At 42.4% G+C, this 21,176-nt stretch overlaps 1 protein-coding gene across 1 annotated transcript in view; it reads left to right on the top strand.

Moving 5' to 3' along the window:
* SRBD1 (S1 RNA binding domain 1) overlaps positions 1–21,176 on the top strand; it is a 180,245-nt gene that overhangs the window by 102,225 nt on the left and 56,844 nt on the right. The window contains exon 17 of the mRNA XM_075863219.1: positions 6,894–6,976. Coding sequence (XP_075719334.1) covers positions 6,894–6,976 — 83 coding nt within the window. The remainder of the gene's footprint in view (positions 1–6,893; positions 6,977–21,176) is intronic.

Consider the following 21,176-nt stretch of genomic DNA (forward strand, 5'->3'; position numbering starts at 1 on the left):
CTTACTTTACCTCTGCTACATTTTTGAGTTCACCCCAACAAAATGTTGTTACCACACCTTTGTGCCCAGGTGCCGGTGACCCCCTGGTTCTACAAGTAGTATTACCCGTACTGCTATCCACTTCTCTATGCCGTGTTTTGGGCATTTTCCATTTCTCGATGTCTATGTGCATAGTTTTTTTTATATTACTTTTTATTTAGTCTATCTCTCCCTCCCCTTTCTTACCTTCCCCTCTTTCCTTCTCCCCCTGTCGGTCAGAGGTCTTCGTCGGATCATTAAACCATTCTCATGGCCCCTCCTGCTTTGAAAATAATCTCCCACAATGTCCAGGGTTTCAACTCCCCACATAAACGCTCGAAGGCTTTTCATTTCTACAAAGCTAGCCATGCCGATATAGTTTGCCTCCAGGAAACTAGATTTTCTGCCACGTCTAAACCACAATATCTAAGTGCGCACTTCCCCGTTTTTTATGGCGCATACGCTCACGAAAAACGGCGAGGAGTAGTTATTGCCTTTAGAAAGAATCTCCCTTTTATTTGCAACACAGAAATTATTGATCCCACTGGACGCTATGTGATTTTAGTCGGCACACTATTTGATGTAGAAGTGACCCTAGTAGGTTATTATGGTCCTAATGACTTTCAAACAGGGTTTTTTTCCCACCTATTTAAGCTGGTTGACGCTAACCGTCGGGGTCTTCTGGTGGTTATGGGTGACTCGAATCTGGTAATCAATCCCTCAGTGGATAAATCCCCGACCCCCAATCCATCCACATCCCACACACCTTCCATTGAGTTCAGGGATATGTTGCAACTACATGACCTTCAAGATCTCTGGCGTGAACTCCACCCCACCACAAAAGACTTTACTTTCTATTCCTGCCCTCATTCCTCGTTTAGCCGTATTGACCACATATTTACATCTCAAAGATCTCTACCACTATGCTCCTCAGCTAAGATATTGAGCACACCTTGGTCTGATCACAACCCAGTGGAAGTTTCTTTTTCTTCCCTGGTCCCACGGGGGCTCTCCTTTAACTGGCGTCTGAATGACTCCCTTTTGTCCTCTAAAGATACTTTCGCGCAAGTGGAAGCGGCGGTAAAGGACTATTTTGACCTGAATGTGGGTTCCACGTCCTCCCCGATTATATTATGGGAGGCGCATAAAGCCACATTGCGGGGAGCTCTCATTCGACTAGGCTCATTTAAAAAGAAAAATAGAGAACGAAAAATCGCAGAGTTATACCGCTTGTTAGAACAAAAGGAACATACTTGGAAACAGAACCCCTCGACCGCTAATAAAACCTCGGTAGATGCTACTAGGCTGGAACTAGACCTTCTATTGACGGAGCAGGTAGAACGCAAACTTAGATGGTCCAAACAGCGATATTACTCGCAAAGTAATAAACCGGGTAAACTCCTGGCTCGTCAATTGAGGGTCCCTGTGTCGACAAGGGAACCTGTTAGGTTACGAACTTCCACAGGTAATGTTACAGCGGACCCCAATAAAATCACTTCCCTATTTCAAAATTTTCTCTCCAACTTATATTCCTCCCCCCCATTATTTGACTCCTTGAGGGCTGAAGGCTTATTTGCAGACCTGACTTTTCCGGATATCACTCCTTCCAACCTTGTGGCCTTGGAGGCTGAGATATCCGAAGCAGAGGTTCAGGCAGCCATCAAGGAGTTGAAACCCTCCAAATCACCTGGTCCTGACGGTTTTTCCCCTTTATATTATAAAAAACTCTCCCCACTACTGGTCCCGTATTTAACTCAACTCTTTAATGCCCTCAGAGCTGGTACAACCCCTCTCCCATCAACCCTTCATGCTCAAATCGCTATGATCCCCAAACCACAAAAAGACTCTCTCCAAATTACCAACTACAGACCAATATCACTCTTGAACACAGATATTAAAATCCTGGCCAAGATTATGGCGACTAGGATAAACTGCTTCCTTGACGTTATTATCCATGGGGACCAGGCTGGCTTTGTCCCAGGCAGACAGACAAGTGATTGCACCAAGAGAGTTATATCTCTGATTCATGTAGCTCGTAGGAGAAATGTGGCCTCAATGCTTCTCTCGCTCGATATTCAAAAAGCCTTCGACACGATATCCTGGTCATACATGGATTTTGCCTTGGGGAAGTGGGGCTTCCAGCGTCACTTTATGTCCTGGGTGCATGCCCTCTATTCCAACCCTACAGCCAAAGTTTGCTATGCTGGCTATCAGTCTGCTCCCTTTCCTATTGAACGGGGCACTAGACAAGGATGTCCGCTATCTCCCATTCTATTTATTTTGGCTCTTGAGCCCTTGGCTATGATGATACGCCAAAATCAGAACATCAAAGGGTTGGAAGTGGCGGGCATGCAACATAAAATGTCCCTTTTTGCTGACGACATGCTACTAATGCTCTCCCAACCTACTGTTTCCCTTCCCAACCTAATGAAAACTTTATCCGACTTTGCCTCAATTTCTGGGCTAACAATTAACCCTACAAAATCAATCGCCTTAAATATTAATCTCTCCCAACAAGTCCTACACTCCATACGTAACCATTTTCCTTTTCAGTGGGCCAGACACTCATTAAATTATCTGGGTATTCACCTGACTCCCTCATATGCTCAGCTATATTCTGCCAATTATCCCTCCCTGATCCGCTCCCTCACCTCTTCTATGACATCATGGCAACACACTTACCTCTCTTGGGTTGGACGGATTTCTGCGGTTAAAATGACCATCCTCCCCAGGCTTCTTTACCTATTTCAAACCCTGCCGATAAAAGTCCCACCACACATGTTACGTCTCCTTCAGAACCGTATATCCTCGTTTATCTGGCGTGGCACACGTCCTAGAATATCCAGGTCCACTCTCTGCTCGCTGAAGACAGACGGGGGATTGGGTGTTCCTAATATCTCTAAATATTATCAAGCAGCCATGATAGCATCCTTGCCTAAATTACACGTTTCGGTAAATATGCCTCTATGGGTGTACCTGGATATTCCGGAGGTGTCGCCCACCCCGATACAATCTCTGCCCTGGATGCCACCATCCTTACGTCCTACACATCTCTCCCCTTCTCTTACACACATTTTAACGGTCTGGGACTCTATCAAATATTCCAGTAGATTGATTTCTCCACATCTTCCCCTTATTTCTATATGGCACAACCCTTTGTTCTCTCCTGGCGCAGACAACTATTATGCCTTTAAATGGTGGTGGTCGAATGACATACTTAGAGTTCACCAACTCCTCACGCCCACTCACTCTCGGATTCTCTCGTTCTGTGAACTCCAGACCTCTAAGCAGATCCCCAGTGGCGAGATATTCAGATATCTACAACTTAAAAACTGGATTACTTCTCTTCTTAACAACAGGGAAACATCTGACTCTTGCTCACAGTTCGAGAGAATCTGTAGTATCTGCCCAACCTCGAGAGGGATGATATCCCTCTTATACAAATGGCTCCTCAACAATCCATCCCCTACCCCTCATACATATGTGGACCGATGGCACCGGGACTTGGGGATGACGCTGGAACTGGCTGAGTGGCGTAGTATCTGGAGCACAGTTTCACATTGCTCTATCAATACGAATATCTTAGAATCCGCATATAAAGTTATGATGCGGTGGTACCTGGTCCCCAGCCGAATTGCGCATGCATTTCCCTCTTACCCTGCTTCCTGCTTTAGGGGATGCCCCGCGCCTGGTGACATGTTCCACATATGGTGGTCCTGCCCTAAACTCGTTAGATTCTGGAGCAGAGTCTTTGGTCTCGCTCAGAGTCTGTTTGGTATAATTTTGCATAAAGATCCTAAGTTAGCTCTCCTCCACCTTAAACCCTCTGATCTAACGCATGCACAATTTCAATTGTTTTCTTACATCCTATTGGCTGCCAAAATGACTATTGCCCACTCCTGGAAAAAGCAGTCAGTAATTTTTGCAGGTGTCAAAACCAGAATGGACCAAATATTTATAAACGAAAAACTCACAAGTATTTTATTGGATAGGATTGCCAGATTCGAGTTGCTTTGGCTGCCCTGGATCAATTACGCCTACTCTCACCTACCTGGTGCCATGATCACCGCCTTTTGACAATTTGCTAATGATTTTTCTCTAGATCTCTGGCCGACCACACCTTTACCTTTCCCTGTCTTTTTGTTCCCCTCTTTCCATTCCCTCTTTCCACTTCTCAATTTTGTTTCCTCTTTTTACATGCTCTTATCAACACCGTCCTGACTGTTTGACATACTGCCTAGTACATTTCTGTATCAGTTGCGATATATTATATATTGTGTATCTCCCCCCTTTTTTTTTTTGTGTATGTTTATGCAATATATTTCCTTACCTTGTTGAAAAAACTCAATAAAACTTGTTGAAAAGATTCATCATGACGAGAATACTTGACATTGGGGTTGCGTGGCTTTGCCGTTGTGTTCACAAGAGAGAGAAGAAGACAAGAGCTGTAATACACAACCGCTGCACCACATTCAACCCCTTGCATGCGGCGAGCAATGCTGATCGTAGCATACCAGGGCAGCAGAGATATAGGGGGGATCCGTCCTTTGAGCACATCATGGGGGGATCTCTATGAGGCGATCAGTGCCCATACCATGTATGGGCATTAAAGGACCCAGGGTTGTCTGGCCATATTGCCTGTTGTTAGGGCATAGTCCGAGGACACCAGGTAATATAGACATATTTCACATCCACACAACTGTAACTAGCTGGATAATAAATTTATATAATTAGGAATTAGTGTATAGCATAAATAAAGCAATAAAAAGGGTGGTGGAATTGCTTTTTCATACATTTTTCCCACAAATAAAAAATTATATAAATGAAACACTAATGTATATGTACAAAAAAGTCACCTAAAGAAAGTACATCTCATCCCTCGAAAAACAGGGCCTCGTACAGCTGCGGCAACCTTAAAAAATTTGGGCATATCAAAAGTTTTTGGGATCCTTAAGGGGTTTAGCATACTGGCACAGTATGCCTTTCTGCAGTGGAAAATAGTATTCCTGTCCTATAGACCGTTTACTGTGATTATGTTATGTTCAGAACAACCTGCAGCCAATCAGGAATGATGTCAGCAGCAGAAGAGGAGTGCACTGATTTACTAATTTTGTGCGAGACCATAACCTGTTCACTCATATCTCAGTGAGGACTGGACGGTATAGGATATTACAGCCCCATTAAATGAGAAGGGATGTTTGAGGGTGAGAGAGTCATAAAGAGAATAGATGGGTTAGTTAGGCTGTATAAGACAATGTATGATTAAAGGGGTAGTCCCAACTTAAACATTTATGGCATGTCCACAGGATATACCTTAAATGTCTGAGAAATGTGGGCCCCACATGTACCGCTCCTAAGGGCCGCAATATAACTTAAAGGTGTATTCCCACCAGAGACATATAGACCGTATATGCCATAAATGTCTGATAGGTGTAGGTTCCACTTATGGGGAGGATGTGGGTCCCCTGCTCCCTTGTTTACCACTCAGAGAGAAAGAGTCAATGTGGTCACGCATAAGCAAGACTATTTCCACTGTAGTTTATGGGAAGTACTCCCATAAACAATAGATAGAGACGCATTTATGCACTGCCACATCTACACCTCATCCTGTCCTCTTTGAGAAGTGCAAAACAGAGAGGAGTCAAAAAAAATGGTGCCAGAGATGGCTAGGAGCCACAAAGAATGGCAGCCTTGGCCGCATGTGTTCCCCGGGCCGCAGGTTGTGCTCCCGTTTTTGAAGGATGAGGATGATCACTATATAGGCCAGGCTCCTATTTTGGCCCTCAGGGCACAATGCAATATATTATATGACTATATTCTGTGTAGGTCTAGCATGGGCCTCAGTGGAGTAATGTAGGCCCCAGCCAGGCCCAGCTATTAACCTTAATCACCCTCAAGGACTTGTCACTGAGGACAATACACACACCGCCCGCAACAGACAACAAGAACTCCACCGTGGCAGTCTATACGTTGCATAGAACCTGTAATTCTATATATGTGTTTTCTATGTATGTATGTATGTGTTTGCACGTATGTGGAAAGAAATAAGTAATCTGGAATTTCCGAAAATCTGTCACCTCTGCGGTCACAAGGATGTTGGATTACTGTATTTACATTTTATCAAGACAAATGTTGTCAGCATGGGCTGCTAAAGACTATGTACACCTTTGAAAATTATTTATTTATTTTTAAATAAAAATGCTTATCATTGTGATTGGTGCAACTTTGTAATTACTTTTTATTAAAAATTATTTAAACTTTTTGAGATACAGCTGCTTTGTATCCTGTATACAGAGCAGCTGTATCGTGTGCTGAGACCTAAATCTGTCACATCAGCAGGACTGACGGCTTCAGTGTCAGCGTATCGAGCTGTTACCGATCACATCTAAGTTATGGACTTAGATGTGATCGATATCAGGTGGATCCTGCGTGTCAGAGACACGAAGGACCCGCTGACACTGAACCAGTCAGTCCTGCTGACATGACGGATACAGGTCTCAGGGCAAGTTACAGCTGCTTTGTATACAGAATACAAAAGCAGCTGCGTCTGAAAAAGTAGCAGCAAACACACTGATACGCCTTTTTATAAAATAAAAATAGTTTTCATAGGTGTACATAGCCTTTTAGTGTCTTACAAAACTGGAACAATATTACCCAGGTTGGAGTTGACTCCGGGTTTGTGACGTGAGACATTTTAAAGTATGTGTCACAGACATCCCCCCCCCCCCCACTGTGTTACAAACTTTTTGAACTCTGCTTCAGCGAAATGGCGTTAAGTAACCTGAACACAGAGATTACAAGCTGCTGTATTTATATGGTACAGAGTTTTACTTAAAAAGGCATTTATTTGTCTATTCTGTTTTGTTTTTTTTCAGTTTCCATAGCAAGACGTGTACAAGATCCATTAGCTGAGCTTGTGAAAATTGAGCCCAAACACATCGGCGTTGGAATGTACCAGGTAAGGCTGTGCCAACTTTAATTTCCATCATTTGTTTTTGGGCAGCAGCAAATCATTGATTTGTAATTTAAAAAAAATAAAAAAAATAATTTTTTTTAAATGCAATAAAAACAAATATATTTTTGCCAATTCCAATTTTTATAATTTTATATTTTAATTATAATATTTAAAAATACAGAAAAATATATCTATAATTTATAACAACAACAAAAGAAACCTTGGCTTGCACACAGACCAATTAATAATCTATTAAAAAGACGAGTCTGGATTTGTAACCTGATCCTGTGAGGTCTCTCAGTTCAAAGACATTAATACTTCTCCTCATCACTCATCATCTAATCCTGTATCTCTCTTTGTGATTGAGTTGTGGAATGCACTAGTTTTTTATTTTTACAATAACAATGTGTAGTTTAGATTTTGTCAGGTTTAGTTCTGTATGTCATAAATGAAAAATAATATATTTTTTTAATTTATAGTATAAAACAAAACTGTATTCTATATGTAATGATAAATATTTAAAAGTATGTATATCTTAACAAATAAATATATATATATATATATATATATATATATATATATATATATATATATATACACACATATATTGTACTTAATCTGTATTTATGGGATAGTTATGAGATAGATAGATAGATTAGATAGATATGAGCTAAATAGATATGAGCTAAATAGATATGAGATAGATAGGTATGAGATAGATATGAGAGAGATAGATAGATATGAGATAAATAGATATGAGATAGATAGATATGAGATAGATATGAGAGATAGATAGATATGAGAGATAGATAGATAGGTATGAGATAGATAGATAGATAGGTAGGTAAATATGAGCTAAATAGATATGAGATGGATAGATATGAGATAGATAGATATGAGATAGATAGATAGATAGATAGATATTAGATAGATAGGTATGAGATAGATATTAGAGAGATAGATAGATATGAGATAGATAGATATTAGATAGATAGGTATGAGTTAGATAGGTATGAGATAGATATGAGATAGATAGATAGATAGATATGAGCTAGATAGATAGATATTAGATAGATAGATAGATAGATAGATAGATAGATAGATAGATAGATAGATAGATAGATAGATAGATAGATAGATAGATAGATAGGCTGTGGAGTCGGTAAGACAAACTTTCGACTTCTCTGTTTTTCCAATGTCTGACTCCAGCTCCTTCATAAATCGCTCACGTATAATAAATAATAATGGTAACATCAGGCTTTTTATTTCTATCATGTAAATAATCAGTCTACTTAGGTTAAAAATAAAATATATTTATTAGAATAAGATTTCTGAACAAAACACTTTTCTACATTCCTGTGGGTAAATATGCAACGCACTATGTGTTTGATGAATTAATAATAAATTAGTCATGTATAATATTAAAAAAAAATATGTTTAATTTGGATTTGGTACATTTCTTCCGACTCTAGATAGATATTACATAGATTGATATTAAATAGATAAATATTGTATATATCGTCTGCCCTTTTGTTTGTTTGTCTCTCTTTTTTATATATGCAAGATAGAATGTTATGGTGAATAGTTAAGAATTATATGTGTGTGTGTATGTATGTATGTGTATATATATATATATATCGTAATCAAATACAATACAGACACTGATTGTCTATATAATTTATTACAGTCTGTGTACTTTTGTAGTAGGTATCTGGTTTCATTGAAGTGTAGACATGTGATATCGTGGTGATGTTCTCGAATGCTAATTGATTAATGGCTGGACACTTTTAGGCAGTCCTCTACAGTTGTTAACATATTTATTACAGATAGATAGATAGATAGATAGATATTAGATAGATAGATAGATATGAGGGAGATAGATAGATAGATAGATAGATATGAGGGAGATAGATAGATAGATAGATACAGTGGCGGACACAGACTGCAAAAGGCCCCTGTGCAGATAATGTGCCAGGGCCCCCCCGCCCCCCCCCCCAATACCGACAAAGTTACCTAAACATATATATGCATATAAAAATAAACCTTACTAATAAAAATTATGAAGGAAGATTTATATTGTACATTTTATTACCAGTTTAGAACACAAGTAACACATTTTTTTCCGGGTTAAATTCTTATCTAAACTAAGTCCCTAAATGTGGGCAAAGAAAATGAAAAACCTATACTCACCTCCTCCGGCGCCTCCGTTCCCCCTCCGCAGCCCCTATCCCTTTCTGTGTTTACAAAGCTGCTGTGGTGACGCGCGGTCGATGGCACATGACCGCTGCAGCCAATCAATGCCCTCAACAGCGATTTGCTGTGGAACTACTGTCCTCAGCAGCACACCAATGAGGAGTTATTGGCAGCAGCGGTCACGTGCCATCGGCAGCGCGTCACCAGTGCAGCCTTGTACACTTGTAACACAGACCGAGACAGGAGGATGGGGGCTGCGGCGGGTGAACGGAGGCGAGGGAGGAGGTGAGTATAGTTTTTTTATTTTCTTTGCCCACATTTAGAGACTTAGGTTAAATTGAATCATTGAATATAACACAAAGCACTCATGCAACTGAGATGCAATAATTTAGATGATCTTATCATGCTTAGCTTACTGCACTGTTACCTATCAAGCAGGACTGAATCTCAAGATATCTACAGAGGGGGCTGTATGGCGTTATCTACAGGGGGGACTGTATGGCGCTATCAACAGAGGGGGCTGTATGGCGTTATCTACAGGGGGGACTGTATGGCGCTATCTACAGAGGGGTCTGTATGGCGCTATCTACAGGGGGGACTGTATGGCGCTATCAACAGAGGGGGCTGTATGGCGTTATCTACAGGGGGGACTGTATGGCGCTATCTACAGAGGGGTCTGTATGGCGCTATCTACAGGGGGGTCTGTATGGCGCTATCTACAGGGGGGACTGTATGGCGCTATCTACAGGGGGGACTGTATGGCGCTATCTACAGGGGGGACTGTATGGCGCTATCTACAGGGGGGACTGTATGGCGCTATCTACAGGGGGGACTGTATGGCGCTATCTACAGAGGGGGCTGTATGGCGTTATCTACAGGGGGGCTGTATGGCGTTATCTACAGGGGGCTGTATGGTGTTATCTACAGGGGGGACTTTATGGCGTTATCTACAGTGGGGTCTGTATGGCGTTATCTACAGGGGTTCTGTATGGCGTTCCCTACAGGGGGGGTCTGTAGGGAAAGTCATACAGCCCCCCCCTGTAGGGAACGCCATACAGACCCCCCTTTAGGGAACGCCATACAGACCCCCCTGTAGGGAACGCTATACAGCCCCCCCTGTAGGGAACGCTATACAGCCCCCCCTGTAGGGAACGCCTTACAGCCCCCCCCTGTAGGGAACGCTATACAGCCCCCCCCCTGTAGGGAACGCCATACACCCCCAATCACTCAAAAAAATGCGACCTACAGTGTGAAAAGACAAAAGACATGTATCCCCTATCCACAGGATAGGGGATACATGTGTGATCGCTGGCATTGATAGGGAGAGCGGGGGACCGAAAGTCCCCCGAAGTTCTCCATCACTCACCTCTGACTTCCGGTGTCTGCGCAGCTCAAGTGTGACCGGCGCTCCATTCATTTCTACGGAGCTGCCGACACAGACCCCGGAAGTCCGAGGTTTGTGATGGAGAACTTCAGGGGACTTTCGGTCCCCCGTTCTCCCTATCAATGCCAGCGATCACACACGTATCCCCTATCCTGTGGATAGGGGATACATGTCTTATGTTTAATGGCAGAGCGGGGAGATACTCCCTGCTCTGCCGTAGTGTTCCGTGGCATCGCGCTGTAGCAGCCATAGCGGCAGCTAGCGGAGATTCCGGCCAAGGTGGGGGCCCGTGCCGGCAGGTGACGCGGGCCCCCTCATGCCGCGGCCCCGTAGCAGCCGCTACGGCTGCTATAGCAGTAGTTACGCCCCTGTGTTAGGGGGAGTTCACACTGAGGTTTTTTTCGCGAAAAACGTCAGAAAGTGCCTCCCATTGAAATCCATGAAATTTTTCCTGCGAGCAGTAAAAACCGCATGCGGGAAAAAGAAGCGCAATGCCCTTTCTTCGGGCGTTTCTGTCTCTGACTTCCCATTGACAACAATGGCAGGCAGAAAATGCGTTTTTTGCTGCGTTTCCCTGCCCACGGCCCGATGGCCGAAAAACGCCACAAAAAAACGCAATGAAAAACGCGGGAAGTGTTCTACCGGCAGGTCAAAATATGCCTCAAAATTCCGGAAGGAATTATGAGGCAGATTTTTCTACATAAAAACTTCTCCCTTCTGACATGAACTTTTTAACTTCATCTACCTGTCCTCTGCAGTCTGCACGTCCTCCACTCGTCCTGTGTCTGTCCTCCGCTCATCCTATGAGTTCTCCGGCAGTCCTGACTGTACTGTCCAGCCGCCCGAAGTCTTACGTCGCACCGCCCCCTGTCCTCTCCCCTGCCTGAGCGCTCCTCCTACCACCAGCATCGCCGTCCTGTCCTATTCATCTGTGCCAGATTGGCAGTGCAGTGTAGCGGCTATCACCGGGCCCGGGCACCCGCCCCCTCCCTCCCGATTGGTAGTGCAGTGTGGCGGCTATCACCGGGCCCCCGCCCCCTCCCTCCCCTCATGCCTAGTGTTGTGATGCTACTAGGCATGAGGGGGCCCGTGCCGCCAGGCCTGGTACATAAAATGTAATGTGCCTGTCAGGGCGACACGGGCCCCCCCATGCCGCGGGCCCCGTAGCAGCTGCTACGGCTGCTACTGTGGTAGTTACGCCACTGAACGGGCCCCCTTCCCACGCGGGGCCCTTGTGCAGCTGCACCGGCTGCACATGCGGTATGTCCGCCCCTGGATAGATAGATAGATAGATAGATATTAGATAGATAGATAGATAGATAGATAGATAGATAGATAGATAATGTCATTTGTAGCATTAAACAGCCTTTTTGTTCACATGGGTTATTAATTTGGTTAAGTTAATATTTAACCTTTCAGAACTCTTGGATATTGATGAATGTTACTCTTTGAAGAATACATAGAGGGGACTTGATTTTACATTGCGTCGTAGGAAAACTCGGCAGCCATGTGGTTTTGCAGATCTGCACAGGTTCTGTTTCTCCTAATGAACATGTAAAGCAATAAATTATTGCTGAGCAATGATGAGTTTTGGGGAACAGAAGTTTGTTTTGTAGTCGCTGTTTTAATCATATTTTTTTTTTTTTAAATAGTTCTTTTTTTAAATAAATCGATAATTATTCATTTGATTTTGAACAGCTTTTTATTTTTAAGAAAATGTTACTTTTTGAGATACAGCTTCTATTTATCCTGGATACATAGAGGCTGTATGTTGCCGTCAATGCCGAGTCCGTCAGGTCAGCAGGACTGACGGCTTTTGTGAACGCTGGTCCTGCATGTCACTAACACTCAGGTTCCAGCTCTTATCGATCGCATCTTTGTTCATTTTGAAATATTTTTCTCTTCATAGAGCGAAGGTGTGTTCTCCCCTATTACCCAGATAACTCTTGTTTGTAAAATAAATAATTTGGGTAATAGGTGTAGGAAGTAGAATTGATGTAAGTGAAGTTCCCTAATATATAAGCAAAGGTTTGCCAAAGATCATTATGAACACAATGGTATATCCCATATTTTTTGGGCCAGATTATAGGGTGGGCAAAGGGGCAAATGCCCTGGGGTCTCCCCTATGAAGGATTCTTCACCACCCTCCTGGGTTACAGCAACTTCAAGACTCTAATACTTGGAAACCCAAGTCCTGAGCACTGTTATATGTAGTAACATGCAGTGATACGGGAGAGGAGCGGCATCAAAGCATAACTGACCGGTTTGCCATTCAGAATTCTGCATAACAACCCCTGTGAGATCTGTAATGGCAGCCATGCTGGTTGACCTACGGCTTTGCAAGAAAAGATACAACTAAGAAGCTACTGAATAGAGTTGTTACAGAGGAGGACAAGTCAAGGATCTTTATTTTCTGGTGATATATCTCAAATGCGGTTGTCTGCAATGATGGCATGAAGAGCCTTAACCTGTTGGTGCGTAGGACCGTAATAGTACGATGGCGGCGGGAGTAAGTTCCCAGACAGAGCCATTCTATTACGGCAGTGACATTCTGTGGGCAAGGAGACTTTGCACACACGATCAGGAGTGGATATGTGGCTGGCAATCATATCCTCACTCCTATTCTAAGACCGGGTTCACACGTAGCATAAATACTGCAGATTTTCTGCAACGGATTTTGTTGGGGAGAATCCGCAGCATAATACAGTAGCAGCAGAGTGGATACGATTTTAATTCTGTACTTCTTTGTCCAGTCCGGCCTCCTGGGATGATGTTTCATCCCATGTGACCGCTGCAGCCAATCACAGGCTTCATCAGTAACATGGGATGAAATGTCATCCCTGGGGGCCGGGGTAAATAGGGACGCGCCGCCATGGTTACGGCCGGGGTAAATATGAATTTTTTTCTTTTTTAGTGCTGCTTTCTACTGCGGAAATTCCGCCCGAAAAACTTTAGCTTATCAGACGGAATGTGCTCTGGGTTCTAGGTCGGATACGCTGCGTAGTTTTATGTAGCGTATCCAACCCGTGTGAACACGGCCTAATGGTGTAAATCAGAGAAACCCCTTATCTCTACTGTTTAACCCCTTCTATGTTTGGGCATGCCCTAGCAAATGCCTGTGTATTTAACATACACAGCAGTGTGATATGATAGCATATATGTATTTTTTTTATTTACATAAAATAAATTTGATTAAATATCAATTGAAAGACACCACATTATAAAGACATATTTGATATTCCCGTTACCGTAATAACCTGTACAATAAATTTATAACGCTATTTAGGATGATAAAAATAATAAAACTAAGGCAACATTTTATTTTGTCTATATTTCTCCTATATTATAAATTCATAAAAATAAAACACTAAACTGTTTGTACCTCAAAAAGAATCCCTAACTTGTCCTGCAAAAAGCGAGGCCTCATACAGCCATATTGGAGTAAAAATAAAAAATTATGATGATCATATCCTCATGAATATAAGAAGGCAAAAACAATAAAAAAACAATTCTTTGTAACCTGAAGTAAAAAACTGTCCGGGTCCTGAAGGGGTTAATTAAACGTGGATGCGGTGCGTGCACTGATTTCCTTTTATGCATTATCCACTTTTATGTAGATATATAAGGAATATATATTATATACACATCAGCAAACTATAATTCTATTCTGCAGCTTCAGTCCCTGAGACTTGCACCGATTTTCAACGCATTTTTTTTATTTTATTATATATTTTATGTTATAATATTCTTTAGTATTACAAAACATGGAGCATGGTTAGTGCCGATTTACATGACCATCATATAATTTGAAAAAATAGGAACAAAGTGATAGATCTGCTCCATCCTACAAATATATGGTGCAAATGTTTATGATTTTTCTATAGAATACCTACCAAACTGTGCTGTTTTTTTTAATTTAAAAAAATTAATAAAAAATAACACCCCTCTTCAACAATAAATAAAGAACGTAGATCAGCAGTGCGCTTACTTTTGAGTCTAAGCCTCATTACATGATACAGATTTCATTCCACGCAATATTCTATATTGTGTCATTGGAAAATCTGCAAAAATATAAATATCTCAAGAAAATGTCAAGATTTAGGTATTGTACGGAAATGTGTGAGAAATTATACTACGTCATTTTTGAATGTCATTTATACCCTATGTGTTTATTTTTTATACCTTGTTGCTGGTGGTAATGTCTGCTCCATAAACCTGAAAATAGTCCAAGCCCAAGATCTTGCCAGAATATGAGCGGCGTGTCTCCTTTTTAAATCCAGGAAATGGACTGTAGATTACATTACAGTCTGTGTATTCCATAGGCCGACTGCTATATGTAATACTTCCTGTGAAATAACAAGGAGCGTAAAGGATGGATAAAGTGAGTAATAGTAAAGACATTTCTCCAAGAAGGTTGTTCCCCTTGTCCCTCTGTTACTCCGGACACATTCATGATCAATTTACATCTTGTGCTTTTAGAATTGTAAGAAATAATTCAATTCCCCATGATATAACAATTTCCAGAACATCTTTTCTTAGAACTCTGTATTTTGCCGTTCCTCTGTTATTCCTCCTGGATATGTATGAATAATTTAACACCCGGGTGATACCATTCCCCTTGTTATTGGGCTGTGTCCCTACACACTCTGAGCATATATTGGACAATGTCAGTGTGTGTGGGGACGGGGAACCGACTTATGTTTACGTCCATTCTTCTGATACTGTCCTCCACAGCAGCTCCAACACCCAGATCTGGATGTTATTAAAGAGAAAGTACCTATAATTTCTTTATACTAATTAAAACTATAACTGAAACATATTCTTTTTTTTTCCAATCTATTTTTATTTTCTACTTGTATATATTTTTTTTTCTTTACATGATTATTGGGGCAGCTTTCTTGCTCTTGCCTGAACTGCTACTCTGAGCCGTGAAAAGCAGTTTATAGATTTGTTTTACAGCAGCTACATAGAAGCTGTATTCTGAGGATGACTCATTGACTTCTATGGGAAAGTGTTGTGTGCATGCTCTGTGACCTGTGCAAAGGTCACTGTGCGTAATATTCAATGATTTTCTAATGACTGGTATGGTGCCAGGGGACTGGCGCAGGGCAAATGTGGTGCCTGTTTTCAAAAAGGGCTCTAGGTCTTCCCTGGGTAATTATAGACCAGTAAGCTTAAAGGGAATGTGTTGCCAGAAAAACATGTTTTATTTTTTTTAATTAAACATTTAGTGTGTAGGTGATTAAACATTGTTCAAATTTTTTTTATTTTTTTCACGAGTCAGGAAATATAAATTAGATTCTAATTTATAATATTTCCCATTGCTGGTCACTAGATGGAGCTATTCCCAAAATTGCAGCATTGCAAAATTGGGTAAAAAGCCCTCGCTCTAGTGAGCTCTCAGCATCCCCCCCTCCTTTATCCTGGCTAGTGCCGGGATAAACGAGGGGTTTGAACGGTCTATCCTCCTACACTGTGTGTCGCCATTTTTTGAGCTAACACACAGTGTAGTAGGTTTACATACAGTAGTAAACGTACACAAACACGAACATACATTGAAATCTCTTACCTGCTCCTGCCGCCGCGGCTCCCTCCGGCCCGTCCGCTCCGTCTGCTGCCGCTGGTCCAAGTGCACAAGTCCGGAAGCAGTAATCTTACTGTCCGGCCGCGACTTCCGGTCCACAGGAAAATGGCGCCGGACGGCGCCAATTTCAAATTGGACTGTGTGGGAGCGGCGCATGCGCAGTTCCCACACAGACGGCGTACACAGAAGTGGATGGGACGGGAGCCGTTCGCAGTCCCTATGGGACTGTGGCTGCCGTATTCCATGTCTGTATGTGTCGTTAATCGACACATACAGAAATGGAACAAAAAATGGCAGCCCCCATAGGGAAGAAAAAGTGTAAAAATAAGAAAAAGTAAAACACACAAATAAATATAAACGTTTTTAATAAAGCACTAACATCTTTAACATAAGAAAACATTTTTTGTGATAACACTGTTCTTTTAAAGGGGTTACTACTCTGCCGACGTCATTGTCCATATATGGACAGTGACGTGGGCAGAAGTTGTGGAGTCGCCAGGCAGAGCATCAGCTGATGATCTGCTCTGGGACTCCAGCGATAGGAAAACCCTGAATTGACCAATTATGGACGTCAGGAGTAGTGTTGGAGTCCCCGGTCAGAGCGCTAGCTGATGCTCTACTCGGGTCTCAAGCATTAGGCAATGTGACAGCCCCTTGCAGTCATGTTCACAAACAGCACATGAAGCAAGAGCTCAGTCACGTGGGGCCGTATCGGAGCGTCATCATTATTAGAAAAGCTCCAGCACTTCCTGAATAATTCATGAAGTTTGAACTGCACCATTTAGCACAGAATTTTTAATTAAAGTATTTTAGTAAGTTACTTAGTTTCACATAAATATATTATTGCAATGCAATTTTTGGTCCCTGGATAAACCCTTTAACATCCATTGTGGATAAAAATGTTTGAGGGGCTATTGAGGGACTATATACAGGATTATGTGACAAAAAAATTGTATTATAAGTGACAGCCAGCACGGTTTTACTAAAGACAGAAGTTGTCAAACCAACCTGATCTGTTTTTATGAAGAGGTGAGCAGAAGCCTAGACAGAGGGGCCGCTGTGGATATAGTGTTTTTGGACTTTGCAAAGGCATTTGACACTGTCCCTCATAGACGTCTAATGGGTAAATTAAGGACTATAGGTTTAGAAAGTATAAGTTTGTAGTTGGATTGAGAATTGGCTCAAGGACCGTATCCAGAGAGCTGTGGTCAATGATTCCTACTCTGAATGGTCCCCGGTTATAAGTGGTGTACCCCAGGGTTCAGTGCTGGGACCACTATTTTTCAACTTATTTATTAATGATATAGAAGATGGGATTAATAGCACTATTTCTATTTTTGCAGATGACACCAAGCTATGTAGTAATGTTCAGTCTATGGAAGATGTTGATAAATTCCAAGCCAACTTGGACACACTAAGTGTTTGGGCGTCCACTTGGCAAATGAAGTTTAATGTAGATAGATGTAAAGTTATGCATCTGGGTACCAACAACCTGCATGCCTCATATGTCCTAGGGGGAGCTACACTGGGGGAGTCACTTGTTGAGAAGGATCTGGGTGTACTTGTAAATCATAAACTCAATAACAGCATGCAGTGTCAATCAGCTGCTTCTAAAGCCAGCAAGATATTGTTTTGTATTAAAAGAGGCATGGACTCGCGGGACAGGGATGTAATATTACCACTTTACAAAGCATTAATGAGGCCTCATCTAGAATATGCAGTTCAGTTCTGGGCTCCAGTTCATAGAAAGGATGCCCTGGAGCTGGAAAAAATACAAAGAAGAGCAACGAAGCTAATAAGGGGCATGGAGAATCTTAAGTTATGAGGAAAGATTAAAATAATTAAAACCTATTTAGCCTTGAAAAGAGACGACTAAGGGTGGACATGATTGACTTATACAGTGGATATAAAAAGTTTACACACCCCTGTTAAAATGCCAGGTTTTTGTCATGTTACAAAATCAGTCCAAGATGAATCATTTCAGAACTTTTTCCACCTTTTAATGTCACCTATAATCTGTAAAAATTTATTGAGAAACAAACTGAAATATTTTGGTGTGGAAAAATAAAAATAAAGAACAAATATAATGTGGTTACATAAATATGCACACCCTTAAACTAATACGTTGAATTACCCTTTGATGTTATGACAGCATTCAGTCTTTTTGGGTAGACGTCTATCAGCATGGCACATCTTGACTTGGCAATAGTTGCCCACTCTTCCTTGTAAAAGAGCTCCAAATCTGTCAGATTGCGAGGGCATCTACGGTGTACAGCCCTCGTCAGGTCACCCCACAGATTTTCAATGGGATTCAGGTCTGGGCTCTTGCTGGGCCATTCCAAAACTTTGTCTTCTTCAGGTGAAGCCCTTCTTTTATTCATTTGGAGGTATGCTTTGATTCGTCGTGCTAAAAGGTGAAATTTATCTTCAGCTTTTTATCAGAGGCCTGCTGGTTTTGTGCCAATATTGACTGATATTTAGAACTGTTCATAATTCCCTCCACCTTGACTAAAGCCCCAGTTCCAGCTGCAGAAAAATAGCCCTAAAGCATAATGCTGCCTCCACCGTGATCCATAATGCTGCCTCCACCATGCTCCATAATGCTGCCTCCACCATGCTCCATAATGCTGCCTCCACCATGCTCCATAATGCTGCCTCCACCGTGCTCCATAATGCTGCCTCCACCGTGCTCCATAATGCTGCCACCACCGTGCTCCATAATGCTGCCTCCACCGTGTTCCATAATGCTGCCTCCACCATGCTCCATAATGCTGCCTCCACCATGCTCCATAATGCTGCCTCCACCATGCTCCATAATGCTGCCTCCACCATGCTTCATAATGCTGCCTCCACCATGCTCCATAATGCTGCCTCCACCATGCTCCATAATGCTGCCTCCACCGTGCTCCATAATGCTGCCTCCACCGTGCTCCATAATGCTGCCTCCACCATGCTCCATAATGCTGCCCCCACCATGCTCCATAATGCTGCCCCCACCATGCTCCATAATGCTGCCCCCACCATGCTCCATAATGCTGCCCCCACCATGCTCCATAATGCTGCCCCCACCATGCTCCATAATGCTGCCCCCACCATGCTCCATAATGCTGCCCCCACCATGCTCCATAATGCTGCCCCCACTATGCTCCATAATGCTGCCTCCACCATGCTCCATAATGCTGCCTCCACCATGCACTATAATGCTGCCCCCACCATGCTTCGTAGTGCTGCCTCCACCATGCTCCATAATGCTGCTGCCCCCACCATGCTCCATAATGCTGCCCCCACCATGCTCCATAATGCTGCCCCCACCATGCTCCATAATGCTGCCTCCACCATGCTCCATAATGCTGCCTCCACCATGCTCCATAATGCTGCCTCCACCATGCTCCATAATGCTGCCCCCACCATGCTCCATAATGCTGCCTCCACCATGCTCCATAATGCTGCCTCCACCATGCTCCATAATGCTGCCTCCACCATGATCCATAATGCTGCCTCCACCATGCTTCATAATGCTGCCTCCACCATCCTCCATAATGCTGCTGCCCCCACCGTGCTCCATAATGCTGCCCCCACCATGCTCCATAATGCTGCCTCCACCATGCTCCATAATGCTGCCCCCACCATGCTTCATAATGCTGCCCCCACCATGCTTCACTTTGGGTATGGTGTTCTTTTGGTGATGTGCAGTGTTGGCTTTGCGCCAAACATACCTTTTGGAATTATGGCCAAAAGTTCAACCTTTGTCCCATCAGACCATAACACAATTTCCCACATGCTTTGGCAGACTTGATGTAGGTATTTGCAAAACATAGCCGGGCTTGGATGTTTTTCTTTGTTAGAAATGTCTCCCATCTTGCCCCCCTACTCCACAGCCCAGACATGAAGAAAACGGGAGATTGTTGTCACATGCACTACACAACCAGTACCTGCCAGAAAGTCCTGCAGCTCCTTTATTGTTGCCGTAGGCCTCTTCGTACCCATCAACATTGTGCGATGTATCCAATATAGTCAACGCATTGAGCAGTCCAGACATTTATATGAATGCAAAAACTTTTTAGCGGTACTGAAATATGGATAAGAGACACTGTTCAGGATACAGTTAAAGTTCGGGTATGTAGAAAACTTTCCAGGAAGGCCAAGCCAATAAATAAAAATCCTCCGAATGACAAAAGCCTCTTTACTTTGCTATGACATTTGCATGTTATTCTTAGCAGTCTTGGAAATTTTTGGGAATCTAAATATATCTCTCCCGGTGACCAGAAACCCTGTTGCACAAGACAGGATTCTCCTTTCCTTTTAGCAATTTGTAATAGCTTAAAAATCTGGCCACAAGCAACGTTTTTTGGCAACTACAGGAAATATTGTTATAGACGGAATTCATATTTTATTAGATAATGATTAATATCTGTGACCTTTCCCTACATCGGCTTTATAAACACACAATCTTCTATGTCAGTCATTGTCTAGAGTTACAATCCTTGCCCGTCTTTCCGTGACATAGTAAGATTTCTATGAAATCAATGTAATGGCTACTCCAAGCACAAATTAAAAGTCTCTTAATCCAGACTTACGTTGTTTGCTTTCACAACTGTAAGTCATAAGTAATTAATTTTCTTTGGAAATTTAGTTGGGTTAGCATTCCCAGTAGCATCATTTGTTGACACAAGGTTATAGATCGGTTAATATTTTTCTTCTGCGCATTGGCCTCAACTTTGCAAGACCTTAAATTCAAAACAAATATACACGAGTTCAACTGCAAATAATTCCCGCTTATTCCAGATGAATGTTGTCTTTATTTTTACCATCCAAAAATATGATTTCCCGAATGACGCGTAAACCCAAGGATTGTACTTCCAACCGGCAAGGAAATGATTTTTTTTGTTTTATATTATGATAGGAAAGGCCTTCGAAATCTGTCAGTCGAGGCTTTAATACAAGCTTTCCTAATGTTTGTTATTTTTCACTTTGGAAGGTCTGCGAGGATTTTGTTTTGTGGTTTAGAGGAGAACTTTATGCATCATGTCACTTGCCTGTCA

Source organism: Rhinoderma darwinii, chromosome 4 (assembly GCF_050947455.1).
Source record: "Rhinoderma darwinii isolate aRhiDar2 chromosome 4, aRhiDar2.hap1, whole genome shotgun sequence".
Taxonomy (NCBI): Eukaryota; Metazoa; Chordata; class Amphibia; order Anura; family Rhinodermatidae; genus Rhinoderma; species Rhinoderma darwinii.